The sequence below is a fragment of the Orycteropus afer genome, unplaced genomic scaffold (assembly GCF_000298275.1).
Source record: "Orycteropus afer afer isolate SDZICR_OR568_19922 unplaced genomic scaffold, OryAfe1.0 scaffold00344, whole genome shotgun sequence".
NCBI classification, from domain to species: domain Eukaryota; kingdom Metazoa; phylum Chordata; class Mammalia; order Tubulidentata; family Orycteropodidae; genus Orycteropus; species Orycteropus afer.
In genome coordinates this window covers 1,177,647-1,199,468 of record NW_006921931.1, presented here as the reverse complement: position 1 = coordinate 1,199,468, position 21,822 = coordinate 1,177,647, and the positions used below count along the sequence as shown (strand labels likewise).

At 44.8% G+C, this 21,822-nt stretch overlaps 1 protein-coding gene across 1 annotated transcript in view; it reads left to right on the top strand.

Moving 5' to 3' along the window:
• EML4 (EMAP like 4) overlaps positions 1 to 2,320 on the top strand; it is a 123,505-nt gene extending 121,185 nt beyond the window's left edge. The window contains exons 23-24 of the mRNA XM_042782495.1: positions 861 to 991; positions 1,847 to 2,320. Of these exons, the coding sequence (XP_042638429.1) occupies positions 861 to 991; positions 1,847 to 2,320 (605 nt within the window). The remainder of the gene's footprint in view (positions 1 to 860; positions 992 to 1,846) is intronic.
• The last annotated feature ends 19,502 nt before the right edge of the window (positions 2,321 to 21,822 follow it).

The window sequence follows — 21,822 nt, the reverse complement described above, 5'->3', positions numbered from 1 at the left end:
ATATGAGTTGAACATTTACCTGAGGAAGAGACACTCCTTGGAGAGATCAGTCATGGGAGAAAGAAGGGCCGTTTACGCACAGGGAGACAGCTCAGGGGGCAGGAGTGCATGGAGGGATGGACACAGGGAAGACGTGACTATTGGGAGGACAGGGGAGGGGAGCTGTTGCATTGGGGTAAATTGTAGTGAATGTTATGAGACGAGTGTGTGTGAACTGCTGTATGGAAAGTGAACTTGCTCTGTAAAATTTCACCCAAATCATAATTAAAAAAGCAGTAAATAACATTTGCAGGAAAATTCCATGGGATAGCATGTTACACTTAGCAGATGACCTATTTCTTGAAGACAGAATCTTCACAGGTTTTCTTTGGAAGGAAGGAAGCAGTGAATGTTTATGTAAATGTTACACAGCTTACCTAGAGTCTGCTTTGGAGTGCTTTTGCTTTGTTTTGCACCTTGCTGTAAAAGCAACTGATAACACCCCCCCCCACACACACACACACACACACACACACACACGCGAAACCTGAAAAAGGAAGCGCTTACTGCTGAGGCGAGTCAAGCTGAAACTAAAATAATTTACTATCGCCACCTGCTGGCAACTATTAAGTACTCTAGATATGGAGACTGTTTTGGTTTAATTTTTATTATTAGTTACATTTTAAAACACCATCATTTGAATGAAGAGCAGTACTGAACTGCTGAGAAATTTGTAATTTGAAAGAGAAATGTTCACAGCTAAGAGTATGGACACAGATGAAAGTTAATCAAATTCTAAAATCCAATAAACAGAGAGTGGCAGTTACCTTTCTCAGGCTGATTTTTTTTTCTTTCCTATACTGCATGTTTCCTTATCAAAGGTGTCTGGCCGGAAGGATCCGATGGGACAGACATCAATGCACTGGTGCGATCCCACAACAGAAAGGTCATAGCTGTTGCTGATGACTTTTGCAAAGTCCATCTGTTTCAGTATCCTTGCTCCAAACCAAAGGTAAGCTCAGTTTAGTAGAAGCTAGTTTTATAGGGCTTTTTGTTTGGGGCAAGAGAGTATTTGTAGGATCACTGATTACTCGCCAAGATACTGTGGTGCATAGAGAAGGACTACATGGGAGCATCCGAGCAGGCCTCTCTTGGCTTCTCCTGCCTCATTAAGGGTAAGGAGAAGATAGCTCTGGAGTGGCAGCTGGTGGTGATTTATTCCTTTTGCTTATTGTCTAGTTTTTTATTTTGATACTTTGGCAGTTTCAAACTTCAGGTTAATTCCGAGTCATAGCAACGCTATAGGACACAGTAGAACTGCCCCCAGAGGGTTCTGAGGCTGTAAACCTTTTTGAAACCAGATTGCCACATCTTTCTTCTGCAGAGTGGCTGGTAGTTTCAAACTGCCAACCTTTTGGTTAGCAGCCAAGCACTTTAACCACTACTCCACCAGGACTCCTTAAAATATTTTCTTTGCTCTATACACAGTTATCATTGTGATACTAATAGAACTGTTTCGTAAATCACCTATAATTATGCCAACCTAGTAAATCCTTCCATAGCTGTCCCAATTGAAGTTACTAAGGTTTGACTAGTATGCCAAGCGGACATCCAGAAGAGAGACTTTTAGTTAGTTTTTTAAATATATAGTCTGACATGGAAGATGTCCAATTATGTTTTCTTTCTCCTGTATAAATAGGCATTAAAGGCGGCTAGCTTTATTCCTCAGCTGTGATTACTTACAGGTTTCATTTGAATTACTCGTTTCACAAGCTCAATTACCTCCCCTGTAGTCACCTCCATTGCTGTAAGCAGGCATGCAAATTACAAATGAGCTTAATTTGCCTTTGTCTGATTTATTTGATAGGCTCCCAGTCACAAGTACAGTGCCCACAGCAGCCATGTCACCAATGTCAGTTTTACTCACAACGACAGTCACCTGATTTCAACTGGTGGAAAAGACATGAGTATCATTCAGTGGAAACTTGTGGAAAAGTTATCTTTGCCTCAGAATGAGATTGTAGCCGATACTGCTCTAACCAAAGCCCCTGTCTCTTCCATCGAGAGTGTCAGGCAGCGTAATACTCCCACGCCACCTCCTTCCCAGCCCTTAGAGGAGACGGTGGAGGAAGAACATAGAATAAGCAGTTCTCCCACATGTTTGGAGAATAGCTTGGAACAGACCATGGAGCCGAATGAAAACCACAGTGAGGGGCAGAGTGAAGGGGGCAGCGAAGACCTCGGCGAGCCTGTTTATGAAGAGCCTCCCCGCGAGACAAAGGAGGAGCAGAGCGAGGCCACCCTGCCCAAGGATCCGCAGGACCACCCACCCCTGTCCTAACACCATGTCTTCAGGGGACTCTAGTCCTTCAGCTGCATGTGATTTTATGATAGAATTCAGATAACAGGATGGGAAGTGATGGAGGATCACTTTTGATCGAGATTTTTGGTTTCCACATTGTTTTCTTCAATTGTCTTCAGTCTCCCAAATGCAGTCTCTCTAAAGGTTCAGTTTGGTGTGTGTTGAAAATTAACCAAACTAAATAGTAGGAAAAGACTAAAACATTATGTCTCAGAAATGACGATGTCTGTAAGTGGTATGATGTATATACTGGAAGCAGAAACAGCAGTTGTGTTGATTTAAAATAACCCCCTTGTTATCTGAATGTGTTTTCTTCAGGAACAACCGGAGTCATCACCAACACTGTTACTCATCTACTGGCTCAGACTGTGCTACTTTTTTTTCCCCTGATGCAGAAAAAGATGCCAGAAGAAAAAGGAAAAAAAAAAAGTTCTCTTATTTGAGGTATCCTCTGGCCCCAAGTGTCTAATGGAAATTTTTTAATTAAGAAAAACTTCAGTATTGCCATGTGCAATGGTATTGCCTTGCTGAATGATGCCATTTTCTTACACTACTGGTAGAGTCCAGATGTGCTTTTAGTCTACTATATAGGTGCTGCCTTTTTTCCAACTCATAATGAGGAATAATCATTAATTTCTTAGGTGCAAATCTGGTTAGTCCTAGAACTTCACAAAGCATTGGTTTGTTAAAGAGCTTTCAATGTGTATTAAACCATTGATACTCAGAAAGAGTGGCTTTCTCCAGGGATTCCTTTACTGGCCTAAACATTTTCAGATGTTGGGCATTCAGGTGAATGGAGGGGAAACCGTATGCCTTTGAACCTAAGCTGTAATAATTACCTGGCTAACTTTAGTTTAGCCTTCATCATAATTTATCCCTTCAATAATAGGAGAAATATAAATATGGTAAGTTTAAATGAATTGGTGCTTGAAATTCATTGGTTCAGTTATCATTTTTATACTGTTTTATTATATTGAGGGATAAGATACTCAACAAATTGCAGAATCTTTTTTTTACAGAAGTGTGATTATAACTAATGGTGATTTATATATATATATATATATATATATATATATATATAAATTGCATGCTTAACAGATTTGCTATATACAGTAATTTTTTTCTCTGGTGGAGTTGCTCTAAGCCTTGAAATTCTAATGTGGCTCTCCTCTGCTAGTTTGGACAATGCATGTATGATTATGCATTGGAATGTTCTGTTGTTTTTTGTTTTTTTTTTTTAAGTTTTGTCAGACAGCTTATATTTTTCTTAAGTATGTGTTTCCTCTCTAAAAATAATTACAAATACGCATTTCCTAACTGTTTATATTCTGAATATAAAAAGATTTTTGTTTTGATTTACTTTTTAACTTGCTGCATTGTTTGATTTTTTTTTTTTTGGTCAAATCATGTTTAGAAACTTTGGTTGAGTTCAGAAGTCTTAAGTATGCAAGTGTTTACGTGATTGTGCCATTCCAAAGTGCATCAGAACTGTCATTCCCTTCTAGTATCTTCTCAGGAGTAATGCATATCAGGTATTTCATCACCATTTGGTAATATAAGAACTCCAGTGAACTCCCAAGGACACTTACAACATTTATATCCACATGCTGTATGTAAGGGTGCGGGTATGTGTGACGGTATGAGTGTAGACACTTAACTCTGTGTTTGTGTGTATCTCTGTATAAGAAGATTGCACCACATTGAAAATATTCAGTGTATATCTCTATGTGTATAGATATATGTCCATGTATATCTCTTTTCCTTTTGTTTACAACTGTTCAAAAAGAAAACCTCAACGTAGTTCTCTTCAAATGAAGAGATGTAGATTCCAAGCAACCCATCTGTTTTCAGTATGTTCTGTGCATAGCCATCAGAGAGCACCGGTAAGTATCAGGCGTATGTGTTTGCCTATCAGTAATGGTGATTGAATCAAGTCGATACACGCTGCTCCCTATAAGAAAAGTACTATGAGATGAACGAGTAGTTCTAGGAGAAGGATGAACATTCTTTAAGTGCCAGGGGGATACAGTGCTTCATGATAAGCAGGGAGTTTTTTTGGGGATATCAGTCACCTTTGGGGTTGCCATGTACAATGAGATTTATAATCATGACACTCTTGGGTGGTAGCTTCCAAAGACACTACTAATACGCAGAAAGCGTTCCAGCTATCTATTGCTGGCAACTACTGTTTAATGGTCAATTAAATCTGTGATAATGGTTGGAAGTGGGTGGAATTATGAAATTATAGATGTTTTTAGAAAAACTTGTGAATGAAAATAAATCCAAGTGTTTCATGTGAAGATGTTGAGCCATTTCTATCATGCATTCCTGTCTCATGGCAGAAATTTTTGAAGATTAAAAAATAAAATAATCAAAATGTTTCCTTTGTTTCTAAATGTGTCTTAACTCTTTCTTCCTTTATACAGCTAGTTTCCATGACTACCCAATTATCAGAAACCATGACTACTCAGAAAAATTTACCAGTTGACCGCTGCTGCTGCTGTGGATAAAACCATGCTGGTAGTCACAAACACCATCTCTTAATGTTAGAGGAAATTACCTCTGAATTGTGCTTGCATATCATAGGAGAACAGCTTAGTTTTAATTTATTTTGTGTCTATACTCTCTAATGTTTAATGTTGCATAATCCTTGTGATCTTGGTTACCTGCCTGGCCCACTCCCCTGCCTACCACTGCCTCTCCACGGTGAGTCTTTGATACACTTGAACTCAGTAGGGTGTTGCATTCCCTGCTTTCTCCCATTTCTCCTGTGTTACCTAGTAACACAGAATCTGTGTACACCACAACCATAAATTGGCTACTACAGATTTTTCTCTACGAAGACTTAATAGATGAGAGTGATAGTTTTACAGTCATGGCAATGATGGGGTTTCCATTATTACATTATTGATCTTTGGTGACTGTATGTTCACAGCAGCTCCTATACAATAACCCACTAGAGGCTGTCCTAGGAGAATTCCATGTCTCACTAAATCTAAGCCAAAATGGCTGATAGGCACCAGAACAAACCCACTAAACAATGTGATGGAAATAAGGAAATCCAGAAGAGGAATTCGTTTGTGGAAAATAATGGTAAATTTGATGTTGGGCACATTGAGGTATTTGGTGTTAATTTCTAGAAGTAGGTTTCTAGCTTAAAGTTGGTAATTGTGAGAAGAGCAAGGACAAAGACGTTTCCAGGACTGAGAAGATAAGCTGAAGGGCAGATGCGTAGGATAAAGAGGTCCTGCCGCTGGAGGAGCATTGACTGCAGGCCAAGCCTGCCCCAGACACCCTGGCTCCCATTTAGTGATGTGTGGGGAGTGGCACCCTGTAGGTGAGGAAATTGGCCAGAGCTTTAGTAACTGGCCTGTGGTTCTTTAGATAATGGCTAGGACTTAATGTTTTAATCATTTCAAAGTTTGTGCTCTTCCCACTACAGTAGGAGAAAGACATTTATTCCAAATCAGAAAAGGGAAGGAAGGAAGGTAGAGACTTGGAGATTGTCTAGAAAGGCAGTAAGAAGTGACAAGGCCCCAGTCTTGGTCCAGGAGCGGTGGGCTTCTGCCCACGGTCATGCACACCTGTGCACCATCCTGGCCCCAGTGTGGAAGCCAGGGCCTGCTGGAGAAGCCTCTGTCCAGCTGCAGGCTTCAGGGACCAAATGTTTTTCCTGAAAATGAATGCAGCCCTTCATAAAGGGACAGCTCCTCATAGGCTCAGATAATGTTACTAATTTTCTACTGGTTTACCTTTTTCAAGGAAACCTGAATTTTATTTATAGAGCCCTACAGTAACCTTAAAAGTTCTGATATAAAGAAAACAAACAACTGCCTGGCCAAAGGAACAACAAGAAGGTCAAATAACCCTAAACAGAGAAAAAGTTCAGTGTCTCCTCTGGAAATGTCATCCTGTTTCATTTCTGTGTCTGCGGTCTTCCTGGGTGGTGTCCTAAGACGATCATGGCTTGTTGAACTAAGCAGTTTCTTTTTTGGGAGTTTACAAATCCAGAAATGTGGCAGGAAAAAAATACCATTTTATTTCTTAAAGAACAAACATTTTTAAAAATGGGCTAAAACAAGCCCTCAGGGGGTTAAATATGGCCCATCCAGATGACAAAATGTAGTTCAGCACTGGGGCTCATGTGCTGGAATACTTACTAAGTACTTTACATGTTTTAACTTACTGAATCCTTTCAACCACCCTAAATTCTATTACCTCCATTTTACAGATGAGGAAATTTAAGAATAAGCCAAGTAGCTTGCCTGTGTGACACCACAGCCAGTGAATCAGACATGATGTGAGGCCCCCTGTTGCCAGAGCCCACGTGGCTCACCACAGCTCTACTGTAGAATGTATTTGATCATTAAGAAAAAAAAAGTTGGCATGAGTTCCAACTCATACCAACGCAATAGGACAAAGTAGAACTGCCCCATAGAGTTTCCAAGGCTGTAAATCTTTAAGGCTGGTGGTTCAAACCTACCAGCCACTCCTCGAAAGGAAGGTTGGGCAATCTACTTCCGTAGTGATGTTGTTGTTATGTGCCGTTGAGTCGGCCCCGACTCATAGCGACCCCTCCTTGTGTTGCCGAGGCAGTATCACTACGGAAGTAGGATTACCCAACCTTCCTTCCGAGGAGTGGCTGGTGGGTTTGAACCGCCAGCCTTCTGGTTAGCAGTCAAGTGTCTTAGACACTATGCTACCAGAGCTTCTGTAGTGATACTGCCTTGGAAACCCAAGGAGGGATGGCTATGAGTCAGGTCCGACTCAATGGCACATAACAACAAATCTTTAAGGTGGCCAGCTGCTATGTCTTTCTACCACAGAGCGGCTAATGGGTTTAAACCCTCGACCTTTCACATAGGAAAGAACAAGTTACACTTGTGGCAGGAAGGATTTAAGGCTAGCATAAGGGAAAACTAGAGAAAGTGATCAAGATTTGGAAAAAGACCATTTGGGCCTTGACAATGTCACAAGATTGAAGAGGCTCTTGGGCACAAAGCCCCTGCCCTGCTGTCCCATCAGTCAGTGAGTGGCAGAGGAGCTTCCAGGCTCTCGGTCTCCTGTGGCACTGCTACCTGCTCCTGTGGGCTCTAACCGTTGTCCGGTGCATGAGTCCTCCGTCCCTGGTGTTTGTTCAGTTTAAGCCTAAAGCCAAGTTTGGGGCAATTTCCATTTCACTGAGTCTAGCATGGCAGCTTCTTTCTGTCATTAGCCAAATGCTTTTTCCACTTTGTCCTTATTCCCTCCCACTCCCATAACAAGCCTGGGGGCTCTGCCAGCCCCACGCCCAACCCAGCTTTGATGTCTCCTCCCTTTCAGCAATGTAATCAGTCCTTGAAATACATTTTTTCCTAGGGAGCCATCCATTGACAGAAATGAATATGAATAATTGCCAGTGCTGATGACTTGAACATCTCAGTGGGATTAAGCAAAACCGGCTCCAGAGCCAGATTTCAACTCCTGCTGGAATTTACTTTCACAAGATCTCACTAAAGGAACTGAAAAGAAAGCGGGTGGTGCTACATGAAATGGCCTCAGGGAGAAAAATGAACTTTTTAATAATAAGCAAAGTCCTCAGACTTGGCCATATCATTTCATTCTCAACTGAACTATATGGTCACCAAGTCAGAATGCATCCTGGGCAAAATCACGTAATACTTGAGAACCCACCTCTGTGCAGCACTGTCAACAGTGAAGCCCACTTAGCAGACACCAGGCTGGGTGACTCGGTAATCTGGGTGAAAGAGGGGCAGCCAGAAGCTGGCGTTCTCTTCATTTGTACACTACACAACTCTTTGAACTAACAACTGTGTCAATGGGATGCCCAAATAAGGCAAGTCCTTGTGCTCCAGACCATGTCTTTCTACAAAGTGTATTGTGCTACTACCATCTTCAAAGGAGCTCTGGTAGCATAGTGCCTAAGGCACTTGACTGCTAACCAGAAGGCTGGAGGTTCAAACCCACCAGCCACTCCTCGGAAGGAAGGTTGGGCAATCCTATTTCCATAGTGATACTGCCTCAGAAACCCAAGGAGGGGTCGCTATGAGTCGGGGCCAACTCGACGGCACCTAACAACAACAATCACCATCTTCAAAATGGGTCCTATTTCCTAGACAGTTAGTATGGGACACAAAGGAACCATCTGTTCTTCTAGAATTTATTAAAGAGGTTACTACAGTGAGGAAGGAGCTCTGGTAGTGTAATGCCTAAGGCAGTTGACTGCTAACCAGAAGGCTGACGGTTCAAACCCACCAGCCACTACTCGGAAGGAAGGTTGGGCAATCTATTTCCATAGAGATACTGCCTTGGAAACTCAAGGAGGAGTTGGTATGAGTCAGGTCTGGCTCAACGACACATAACAACAATAAGAGGAGGAACTCTACTGGGCTCAGTAGGGAAGCCAAAGCTGAAAAAGACATAGCGCCTGCCTTTATGAGGTACATAGTCCAGAAAGGTAAAAAAGCCTGCATATTTTGGTAGAATAGCAAGGTTAGTTTCCTTCAAAGTTCTAACTATGGGCTATAAATAGTGTATGGGAAAAATAAATTATTCCTATGAATTTATTTTGATGGGTCTTCTGAAACCACCCATTCATTGCTTCAATTTTGTTGTCGATACATCAAAAAGGTTAAGTTTTGATATTTTTAAAAATGATGTAGAACTATACCATGGAATATTACTCAGCAATAAAAATAATAAAGAACTATTGATACATGCAAAACAAGGAGGGACTCACAGGCTCTACTGCTTACTGAAAAAAGCCAGTCTTCAGAAGGTTACAAACTGTACAACACCATTTATGGAACATTCTCAAAATGACAAAACTATGGAGAACAAATTAGTTACTGCCAGGAAACGGGGACACTGATACCACCCCAGGTGTCCATTGAAAGATAGAATCCCTAGTTCTAGTGTGGGCATGAAGAAGCCAGGCCCCAGGCAAGGAGGGAGTATAGGAAGTGAAGTGTGGATTTAAAATAAAGCTCAGCCTCTTCTTGGGACCACAGTCATAGGGGATATCAAGCTGAACTGGCATTACACAGGACACAAAAACTGTTCCACATCCTACTTTGGCAAGTAGGAACTGGGGTCTTAAAAGCTTGCAAACGGCCATGTAGATTCAACAATGGGTCTCTCCTTGTCCAGAAGAATGAAGAAAAACAAAAACACATGGAAACAATTAGTCCAAGTGACTGGTACACCATGCGATCCTCAGTCTCTATGACCATGAGACCAGATGAACTAGATGGTGCCCAGCTGGCTACTCACTACCAACCTCTCAGAAGGGGATCTATGTAGGAGATCCTGGATAAAGTGGGAGAAAAATGTGGAATAAAAAAAACATTAAAAAAAAAGCCCAGGTTTGCTGGTCAGCTAGAACCTGGTGAAACCCCTGAGATTGTGGCCCCCAGCAGCCCTTCAGGTCTGGAACTGAACTCACTCCTGTGGTTTCCAGCCAAACAACAGGCATATGGGGTGAATAGTATATCAGGTAGATAACAGTCTTTGCCCGATGATCAATTGCTCAATCGTGACAGAACAGAAGGGCAGCATTTACACAGGGAGACCATGGGGGGGGGGGCGCAGTGCATGGTAGGGAAAGACACAGGGAAGAAGTTACTACAGGCAGGAAGTGCGAAGAGAGCCGCTACATAATGGGGAATTGCAGTCAATGTCATGAGACAAAATGTGTATGAACTGCTGTAATGAATTTGCCCTGTCACCTTTCACCCAAATCACAATAAAAATTTAAACAAACCAAAAAAAGGCTCAGCTTCTGGGCCTGAGAGCACTCAGAAGCCAGCCTCCGGTTTGCTGTGCACCGCCCCCTCCGCCCCAACAAACAGCTGGTAGATACGTAACAATGCAATTCCCCACTCTTCTGCCAGAGAGAGGAGGTAGACTTCCACTGTTTCCCCCTCTTTGCTGGGATAACTGTACCTCTTCTCCTTCCTACTTCTCAGTCGTGTTGATACTGACTCGAGTAATGTGAGTGGCATTGGTGTCGTTTCCTGTCTTGGAAATCTGAAGCCACCCAGCTTTCCCCAGGTGCTTGAACTCAATCACCTCCCCTCGTCCTTAATTAATAAAATGACAAGGAAAATAATTCCCCTCCCTCACTGGGACCTCGTGACACTGCTGCAGAATTGAGATGAGGTGGTCAACCTTCCCCCCCGAATGACGGGCCCCTTGCTTCATCGGCAAAATCCATTTTCGTGTGGCCGTTTGCTGCCCGTGAATATCTCACCACCAGAATCATTAGCAGAAATGTTTGCCAGGCTGTGACATTTCCATTTAAAAGATAAATTAATTCTAAGGGAGCCAAGAGTCCTCTCTTGGAAGAATGTGTTAAGACCCAAGCCCTCACAGGACCCCAGAGCTGCAGTCCAACCCTGCCCTCCACCTCGCCTTGGGGGAAAAAGAGGAATTCGACCTTAGAAACCTAACTAAGGACTGTAATGAGAAGGCCCCCCAACCAATTACCTAAAGATGATTACAAATGCTTGATCCTTGTAAAAGCATTGCATTGTGGGTTTGAGTTTGGGTACTACCTGTGCTGCCCCAAGGTCCCCTCTCTGGTCTCAGTCATTTCGAAAGGGCAGCCTCTCCAAAGGGGCGAGGCATCCCGTGGGCTCCAGCTGCACTCCCACTGCTCCCGGCACCCATGGAGCACAGGAGAGAGGAAGCTGTTCTTGCAGGAGACAGGGGGCTGTCCCCTCCCGCTGACCGGTAGGGGCTCCATCACAACCAGCAGTGTTTGCACTGGAAGTGATGAGCAATGCGACAGATTGTGGGGAAGCTAGGAAAGCCTGCAGATGGCTCCATTAATAAAGCTGCCGTTCACAGCTACCAAAGCTGAAGTGGTTTCTATGGGAAACCCTCACGTTAAAATAGAAGGAAGTTCTTTTCAATTAAATTATACTAGCTAATTACATTTTTTATTAAACATTATTGAGTTTAAACACAGGAGTTTGTCTGGGCGGGCACTGAGGAAACCACAAATGAGGCCATTTGCACTGCAGTGACCGAGGGATAAAGCAAGAGTCCCTGGGCCTGAGGGGCTCACCAATGTGTCTCTGCTCCTCCATGTGCTGTGTCCATGTGAGGGTCTGCTCTGTGTCACTCACTCAACAGGGTTTGGGACTCACAGGAATCGTGAACACGATGGCCCCGGTACCCTCCAGTAGCTCAAGGTGAGCAGGGAGGACAGGCAGAGCTGCCTCCCAAAGCACAGCCACACCCATACTGCTTTGTAAAGCCAGCCTCATGGCGTGACCCTGGGCAACCGAGTGGCATGGCGATCCTCTACCCTTTCCTGGCACCAAGCACACTCCATGGTCTTTTTTTTTGCCATTTTTTTAACTGTGGAAATTTTACACGTACGATTTTACACGTACGATTCAGTGATACTGATTACATTCACAATGTGCAACCATCACTACTAGCCTGTGGTAGTTAAGGTTGTCGTCAATTTGGCTGGGCCTGGTCAAGAGGCTGGGCAGCTGGATGTAGTTACTCCCCATGGTGAGATTGGTAATTAACTCCATGGTGGAATCTACTGTGAGCAGCTGAGTAGCTGCTTTAGGGATGTGGTCTGCTTCCTGTATATAAGGAGAAGCCTTGGAGAACGGCCTCTAGCTTATGGCACCCTTGAACCCAGCTTGAAGTCAAGTCATTGTTCATCAGCCTGCCATGCTTTGCCAACCTTCGGACTTTCAATGGACTTGAATTAATGGCCTACCGTGTGGTTTAGTAACATCAGGACTGTGCCCTTTTATTTGTCAACCTCAGCAGCCAGCAGCTGCCTGAGTGAAGAAAGCCTCTAGCTTCAGTGGTCCGGGAGCAGGAGGCAGAGCTGAAGCCCAAGGTGGAAGGGTTTTCACCCAATCCCTACAGCCTGGCACTTCGAACTCAGACGTAAAGCATCCAAACTGTAAGAGAATAAACTCATGTTTGTACAAGCCATCCCATTTGTGGTATTTCTGTTAGAGCGGCACTAGGTAACCAAAAAAAGCCTTTTCTGAATTATTCCACCACCATTAGCAGACACTCGGTGGCCCCAAACAAGGACTCCTCTTTTCCCTTCCCTCTCAGCCAACGTAACCACTAACATACTTTGGTCTCTATACATTTGTCTAGGGTCCTTTTCTTTATTCCTTTCTGTCTTAAGATTTTTTTTTTTAAGATATAATAATTTACACACAAAATACAACTCTTAGTATATTTTTGTGCTTGTGTGTATGTGTATGTATGGATACGGATACATACACAATATAACAACATACATACACACACATATCCAGGACCACCCCCAGATGGAGACGGGGTTTTGCCAGCACTCAGAAGCTTGCCCTTGTGCCTGTCCTCCCAATCAGGACTCCCTCACAGGAGGAGTCTACTCTGACCTTTATCACCATAGATTAATCTATCCGGTTTTGGCTCTCATATAAATGGAATCACACAGCATGTTCTCTCTTGGGTCTGTCTCTTTCACTCAACATTACGTCTGCGTTCTTTCTGTTCTTGCACCTCTATGAGCCACCACAGGCTCTTTTCCTCTCCACCACCCGAAGTACTGGGATCTCCTTTGTTCCATTTCCTCCCTCTATGCACTCCCAAGGAGCTCTGGTAGCACAGTGTCTAAGGCATTGACTGCTAACCAGAAGGCTGGCAATTCAAACCCACCAGCCACTCCTGGGAAGGAAGGTTGAGCAATCTACTTCTGTACTGATACTTCCTCGGAGACCCAAAGAGGTGTCACTATGAGTCGGATCCGACTCGACAGCAGTGAATTTGCACTCCCACAGTGTTTCCTGTCACCAGTATACTGCTAACCCTGAAATTTACGTCTCCAGACCCAAATGCCTACTGGAATTCTTTGCCTAGAGGTCTCACAGGCACCTCAACCTCAAAAATAGAGTTTGTTTTTCCAACAAAACATGTTCTGTCCTGTTTAGGCCAGTCTCTGTACCTCCACTTACCAGGGGCCAAGCTGGGAGTCACCCTGGGAGCACCCAGAAGCCTTCCTCACCCCTTTCCCCACGTTCAGCTCATCATCAAGTTGTACTCATTCTGCACTGACGTCCCTGGGTCCATTCTATTTCTCACAGTTACTCTGAACTATTTCAACTATCTTGAGTCTTTTCCCTCTGCACACTGCTACCATGGGGTCAAAGGAACCAAAGAAAATTGGAATCTCTTGCCATCCACAAGCATGTCACTTACCAGACTCCAAGCTCTCTTCAGCCTGCCCCAAGATGGCTCCTTCTGAGGCAGACCTCAGCCTCCCTCTCAGGGGCATCTGCCATTCCCCTCCTCCCACCTCCTCAACACAGCCAAGATGCTTTCACATGTCCCTCAGCCGACACATCCTCCTCACTGTCCCCCAGGAACTTCCCTCCACTCCTCCCCTTACCTTCCTGAGAAGCCAGTCAGCCTGGCCCTGCCCTGGACGGTCCTGCTGCACTTGGGTTATACTCAGCACTCCGTGGGTTCTGTGGGGCGGGATCACCTTTCTCTATGTCCCCACCAGCCTCTGCTTTACAGGTGAGTGGTGGTAAAGGAGCGTTGGTACCACAGTGCCTAAGGCACCTGACTGCTAAACAGAAGGTTGCTAGTTCAAGCCTACCAGCCACTCCATGGAAGGAAGACTAGGCAACCTATTTCTGAAAAGATTTAAGCCAAAAAAAAAAAAAACCCACCAAACTCACTGCCCTTGAGTTGGATCCAACTCATAGAGACGACTCCTTGGGTTTCCCAGGTGGTATCACTATGGAAATAGATTGCCAAGTCCTCCTTCTGAGGAGTAGCTGGTGGGTTTGAACCACCAGCCTTCTGGTTAGCAATCAAATGCCTTAAGCACTATACACCAGAGCTCCATAAAGATTTACTGCCTCAGACCCCCATTGGGGGTTGCTAGGAGTCACAATCAACTCAGTGGAAGTCGGTTTGGTTTTTTGGTTTGGTGGTAAAGATGGGGCAAGTCACCAGTCTAATAGGGTAACAGCGTACTTATTCCAGATCTGCTTGTGGAGAAGCCCTGAGGAGAAGGACAAGCAGGGTGCCTGATGGCTCACAGGGAAAGAACATGGCTGCGGTGGTTTAAGCTGTGTGTCATCTTGGCTGGGCCTGGTTTTGAGTGGCTGGGCAGCTGGATATAGTAATTCCCCATGATGAGATTGACAATCAGTGCCATGGTGGAATCTACTGGAGCAGCTGAGGGATGTGGTCTAGTTCCAGTATGCCAGATTGAGAAAGGTCTCTGCATCTTTTTGGCATGCTTGGACCCTGGACATAACCAAGTCTTCATTCAACAGCCTGCCATGTTTCCTGCCCATCTTGGGACTGCCTCTGGACTTGAACTAGTGGCCTGCCATGTTGTTTGGCAATAAAATGGACTGTGCCATTTTACTTGTCGACCTTGGGTTTGTCAGCCTCAGCAACCAGCAGTTTATCTGAGTTAAGAGAAGCCTCCAGCTTTGGTAGGCCAGGAGCAAGAGGCAGAGCTGAAGCCCAAGGTCAAGGGGCTTTCACCCAGCTCCTAGAGCTGGCACTGTGAACTTGGACTTCAAGTCTCCTAAACTGTAAGAGTGTAAACTCCTATTTGTTCAAGCCACCCATTTGTGGTATCTTCTGTTACAGCAGCACAAGGTAATCAAAACAGTGGCATTTGTGGGGAACTGGAAACAGTTCTGGGAGCTGGGGAATCAGAAAATAAGAGCACCAACAAGATCAGGGCAGAGCTCAGAGTTGGCCACGTCAGCTGGTCACACTAGAAACCCCAGACCCGATCTGCTCCCAGATGCAGGGCTTAAAAGCACGTTGTCTTCTCAAGAGGGCTCAGGGTCTCCTGTCTGTGAAGTGATCTGGAGCAGGCCCCAGACAACAGTGAAACCAGGAGCCTAGCTTGGAGTCCCACAAGCATACCAGCTGCACACCTGCATTCCCAAGACGCACCAGAGTAAGAGTGTGATCAGTACCTCTGGCCGCCATCCAGGCCTAGAGCCAAGAGAAGAGATCCATGTCCCAGCCTCCTGAATTCGAAGGGCCTGAGATGCCCCACCCTGAGAAATCCTGGTTTGGTCTAGAGATTATTTTAGTTGTAACAAATCACATCCAACATCAGTCAGAAATACAAAAAGAGCAAAATCTGCTAGATAACACGGCACACACAAGCCCCGTCTCCCCACCCTGTCTGTAGTAAGCACTTGGCAGGAGCTGGGGTGCTGCCAGCTTTCAGGAGATGGAGGCAACAGGCAGGCCCAGATGAGGGCACAGGGAGAGCAAGGCCCCACACACAAGGCATTAAAGGCCCAAAGCAAACAAGGTCAGGTATCACCAAAGAGCAGCACAAGGCCAGCCGAAAGACTATGTCTCGCACCAGCTTGCCAAACCTCCCACGAGCTTGCCCAAGTTGATTCTGAGTCATAGTGACCCCCCATTGGGTTTCCAAGACTGTAACGTTTTTTTTTTTTATTTTTTTATTGTGATTTGGGTGAAAATTTACAGAGCAAATTCACTTTCCATACAGTAGTTTACATACACTGTCTCATGACATTGACCACAATTTACCACAATGCTACAGCTCCCCTCCCCGTAGTTACCTCTTCCCTGTGTCCATCCCTCCATAACTCCTGCCCCCTGAGCTGTCTCCCTGTACATAAGCAGCCCTTCTTTCTCCCATGATTGTTCTCTCCAAGGAGTGTATCTACCTCAGGTACATGTTCAACTCATATGCCTTCTTTTGTTTTGGCTGGAAACCACAGGTGTAGGTTCAATTCCAGACCTGAAAGGCAGCTAGGGGCCATAGTCTCAGTGGTTCAACCAGGCTCTATAGGATCAGCAAAACTGGTCCCCCCCCCTTTTTTTTCTCCAAATGATTCTGAGTTTTGTCCACATTGTTCTTCCTCTCTATCAAGTACATAGATCCCCTTCCAAGTGGATGACAGTGGTAGCCGGGCACCATCTAGTTCTTCTGGTCTCATAGTTGTATAGGCTGCAGATCAGATGATGTACCAGTCGCTAGGACTAACTGTTTCCATGACTTTTTGGTTTTCTTCATTCTCTGCTCTGGACGAGAGACCCATTGTTGCATCTAGATGGCAGCTTGTTAGCTTTTAAGATCCCAGTCGCTACTCACCAAAGTAGGAGGTGGAACAATGTTTTGTATAGTATGTTACGCCAATTGAGCATGATGACCCCTGCGACTATGGTCCCAAGCCCACAGGTTCAACTACTCGGTCCCTCTGGGTAGCTGGCTGAGACCAAGCAGTGACCACAATCTTGCCCCTTGTTAGCTCTACCATACATCTGGGAATTCTGATCATTCACGTAAACTTATAGGACCATTGTCTGCAAGGCTGTAACTCTTTACAGAAGCAGAATGCCCCCATCTTTCTTCCATAAAGTGGCTAGTGGGTTTGAACCACCAAACTTTTGGTTAACAGCCAAGTACCTTAACCATTACATCACCAGAGCTCCTTAGGGCTGCCCCAGTGATTCTTAATTTTATCTCCATAGCCCCAGGACACATTTCTGCAGGTTCCCCACCCCGGCCCCAACACCAGCTTCTGTCACCCACATAGCCCCGCCCACAACCCCTGCAGCCTATTTCCTCTGGCTCCATTCTTTCTGATGCTCAATGCACAGCTCCCAACTCAGAGAAGGATAGAAGGGCACACAAAGTTATGACAACAATTTTCCAAATGATCATTTCTTCAACAGGACCTAATTCAGAGGAGGAAAGGGAAGAGACACCAAGTATAAACAGATCCTCTGTGTGACTCTACTAATTAGAATGACAACTAATTGAAAGCAATTTAATGTTGGATCATGAAAGGTCAATTGAATTCATGTTTTGGAGATGCTGAATGCAACACAACTTGGCCAGAAAACAAATCTAACCTTTATTCTCTTTAATTATTCGGTCAGGATGATTTCATGGGAGCAGGTTTAGTCTCTGGATGGCTCTAATTAAACAGCACTGAACTTTGAAGTTGACATCAACTCATTCTGCTGTAACTCAATTTTCAAATTAATCTGTTATGTAACACAGAGGTCTGTGGTCTAAGTAGAGGAGAGTGAGGGAAAAGGGAAGGGAAGATGGGCTTGGGCCTGCCAGATGTTAAGGCTGGAACATCTTACATCTTTCCCACCCTCCCCAGTGGCAAGGTACTTCCAAAACCCACCAGAGCCTCCTCAGGACAGGGGCCCTCACTGAGCTGACCAACCAGGCTGCCTTCTTCCTTGGCTTTCCCCCCAGTCCCTGGCTTAGTGTTCCACTCCCTCAACAACTACAGCACAAACCTGCCACAGCCAGAATCCAGAAGTGGACCCTGGGCCAGCAGACCCCTGCCCTAGCACCACCACTCTACTCCTGCTAACCAACCCCTTCCCAAAATCAAACTGCCATAGAGTTAATTTTGACTCATGGCAACCCCATGTGCATCAAAGCAGCACTATGCTCCATCTGGCTTTTCAGTGGCTGGTTTTCTGACAGTAGATTGCCAGGCTCTTCTGAGGCATCTCTAGGTAGATTCGAACCTTCAAGCTTTCAGTTAGCAGCTAAGCATGGTAACTGTACTTCTCTTCCATTAAACCAAAAACCAAACCCACTGCCATCAAGTCAACTGCAACTCACAGAAATGCTATAGGAAAGAGTACAACTGTCCCAGTGGGTTTCTAAGGCTGTAATCTTTACGGAAGCAGACTGCCTCATCTTTCTCCTGGGGAGCAGCTAGTGGGTCCGAACTGCCAAACTTTGGTTTAGCAGCCAAATGCCTTAACTACTGTGCCACCAGAGCTGTGCGGAGAGCTCTGGCTTGGCTAGATCCCCTCAGGAAATAGGTTTCTGAGCCTACCTCCCAGTACTCAAGCAGCAACCCCACCATTTCTTGTAGCCTGAGGCAGCTTCAGCAGAGACTTCCATCAGAATGTGGTATCCGGAGTTGGCACAGAATCCAATCTAGCCTTGAGGTACAGCCAGATGACCATAACATATTTCAGGTTATGAACAAGGTCAACACTTGGCATGAGGGCAGGGACAGCAACATGAGCTCCCAGAGGGGCTTTATCAGAACTCGAGGAAAAACGATCCTCTAAAAGAATGCTGTTCCCAGCCTCTTCACTTGTGCCATTTTCCATTAGTATTTTGCAGCAGCTCCCTTGGAATCAGCTCCAACAGACTCAATGCCCTGAGCAATCAGCTTAACCACTGCCCAACACACCCTGTAGTGCCCTGCGGCACCTGGGAGCCAAACAAAGCTCAGGATTTCCATGATTCAAGGCTCTGCAAGTGCCAAGTACTGACCACAGAGGAGATGGCAAATGACCTGCAGCCTCAGGTGTGGCTGAGCCACACCAACTGCTCAAGCTCATGCAGTGAGAGCAGGGGTCAACTGACACCGCCCTTGAAACCACAGGTGCTAGCCTGCTACTGTCCAAGGGCAACAGGAACTTCCCAGAACAGAAGCTAGAGCCAGCTTCCCCTACCCCAGGCAGCCTGCTCTACAGCACCCAACCCCACCAGTCACACAGATGAGGGCAGGTAAGAATAGCAGCAGAATCCCTCAATACCAAGACTATCTCAACTATATGGGCTCCTGACCCTAAGAGATTGAGAGGCAGCCTGAAAAGCACCTTCAAAATCATTTTAAAAGGGGTTTCCTTAAACATAATCACAGTGCTTATGCAGGGCAAGGGAATGACTTATCTTTGGATTGCTGCCATTGAGAGGGTGTGGTCTTGACCACTAATGAAGTGTCTGGAAGGAAGCAAAGGATTCATGGAAAGCATCTGTGTGCCTCAATGTAAGAAACAACACAAAGACTTAATAGGGATGTGACAACAGGGCCACAGGAGCCAAATTCGTGGTGAATTTGAGCATCATAATGAATAATGACAGAGAGAGTTATACACATACACAGTGACTTTAAATGAGGGTGCTCATTTTCACAGAAAAATGTCAATAATTAAATATAGCATGAATGATAGAACAGAAAATGACAACATCCTTTGAAATAACTGGCTCAGTCAAGAATGAATACTAACATTGGGTGTAAATCTGTAGGGGATGGGATAGTCACTCCCCAGTTTCCTTAATAATTAATTACAAAGGGGTATCTTTACAAAGGAGAAATCTGGTCACCAATTTCTTAATCTTAACTAAGTGACCCAATTTCCCACCAGTAATGGGACAAAATGGCATCAAGTGCCACCTGACATAAGGATACCATATCACCTATGAAAATAAAAACCACAGACATATTTAACCTGAATCCAATCATAAGGAGATAATCAGTCATACTGAAATTAAGGGATATTCTGCAAAATAACTGGCCTGGACTCTTCAAATAGGTCAATATCATAAGGACTTCAGGGCCTTTTCTGGATAAAAGGAGACGAGATGACACTACAACTAAATGCAAAGTGTGATCCGTGACTGGATCCTGGACCCAAAATAAAAATAAAAATAAAAAAACTCAACTGCTGGTAGAAATGTAAAACTGATACCACTGATTTGAGCAGTCTGAGTTTCTCAAAAAGTTAAACATGTGGTTAGGCTGACCCAGCAATTCCACTCCTAGGTATATACCCAAGAGAAATGAAAATATACATTGTGGTAGTTAAGGTTATGTGTCAACTTGGCTAGCCCTGACTGAGTGGCTAGACAGCTAGATGTAGTTATTCCCCATGGTAAGACTGGTAATCAACTCCATGGTGGAATCTACTGGAGCAGCTGAGTGGCTGCTCTAGGGATGTGGTCTGCTTCCTGTATGTAAACAACTTTGACGATGGTCTCCAGCTTTTGGCATGCTTGAATCCTGCATGTAGCCAAGTCATTATTCAGCAGTCTGCCATGTTGTCTGCTGATCTTGGGACTCTTAATGGACTTGAATCAGTGACCTGCCGTGTGGTTTGGCAATCCAGGACGGTGCCTTTTTACTTGTCGACCTTGGGTTTGTCAGCATCAGCAGCCAGCAGCTGACTGAAGAAAAGCCTCCAGCTTCAGTGGGCCAGGAGCAGGAGACAGAGCTGAAGCCCAAAGCTGAGGGGCTTTTACCCAGACCCTAGAGCCTGGCACTTTGAACTCGGACTTAAAGCCTCCAAACTCTAAGAGAATAAACTTCTGTTTGTTAAAGCCATCCCATTTCTGGGTATTTCTGTTAGAGCAGCACTAGAAGTAACCAAAACATATGTCTACATAAAAACTTGTACATCAATCATAGTAGCATTATCCATAATAGCCAAAAAGTGGAAACAACCCAAATGTCCATAAACTGATGAATAAACAATATGTGACATATCCATATGAGCTGCCATCAAGTCAGTTCCAACTCGTGTGTCAGAGTACAACTGAACTCTCTATGGAGTTTTCAATGGATGTGATTTTTGGAAGTAGATCACCAGAGCTTTCTTAAGGCACCTCTAGGTGAATTCAGACCACCAACCTTTTGACTAATAACTAAGCACACAACCATTTGTACCATCCAGGGACTCCAAGTATACCTAAACAATGGAATATTATTCAGCCATGAAAAGAAATGAAGTTCTGATATATCCTACAATGTGAATGAACTTCAAAAACATGCTAAGCAAGAGAAGTCAGTTACAAAAGATCAGTGGTGTCATGAGGGGGTACAGGGGGTGCAGACTGCACCTCTGACACCATCAGAGGGGGCGACACAAAATGACCCCAGGGTCTGTTGCAGTAGCAGCGGCAGTAGCAGCAGGTGAACTGACACTGACAGGGGAGATGCTGTCAAGGCAGTGGCATCACTAGGGTTTATGTCACCTGTCACCCTGTGCAGTAACTCGTCACCACCACCATCACCTGCCAGTCACTAGGGCTGATGTCACTCGGTATGGTAACTTGTCATCTTCCCTTCCCATCACCCACCACCAGAGGGAGAGAAGGGTCTTCGCTTTGGCCAATGGGAGAGCGTAGGAGCTGCAGGGAGCTGCGCGGAGCAGGGCCTGGCTGCTCTACCCATGGAGGGAGTTCAAAGTGGCCTCGCACACCCCAGCAAACATCATGAGTTACTGCACTGGATCACAGTGACCAGAGTGATGCCACTGCAAAAGATTATATACTATATGATTTCATTTATGTGAAATGTCCAGAATATGTAAATCCATAGAAACAGAAAGTAATTGCCTAGGGCTGGATGGCAAGGGTGCAGAAGTAATTGCCAATGGCTATCGGGTTTCTTTTTGGGGTGACAAAAATGTTCTAACATTGATTGTGTGATGGTTGCACAACTCTGTGACTACAGTAAAAACCACTAAATTGCACATATTAAATAGGTGAACTGCATGGTATGCTATGGAACTCTGGTGGCATAGTGGATAAGGCACTTGCGTGCTAACCAGGTCAGCAGTTCAAACCCACCAGCCGCTCCACAGAAGGAATATGGAGTTATCTATTTCCATAAAGATTTACAGCCTTGGAAACCCAATGGAGGTCACTATGAGTAAGA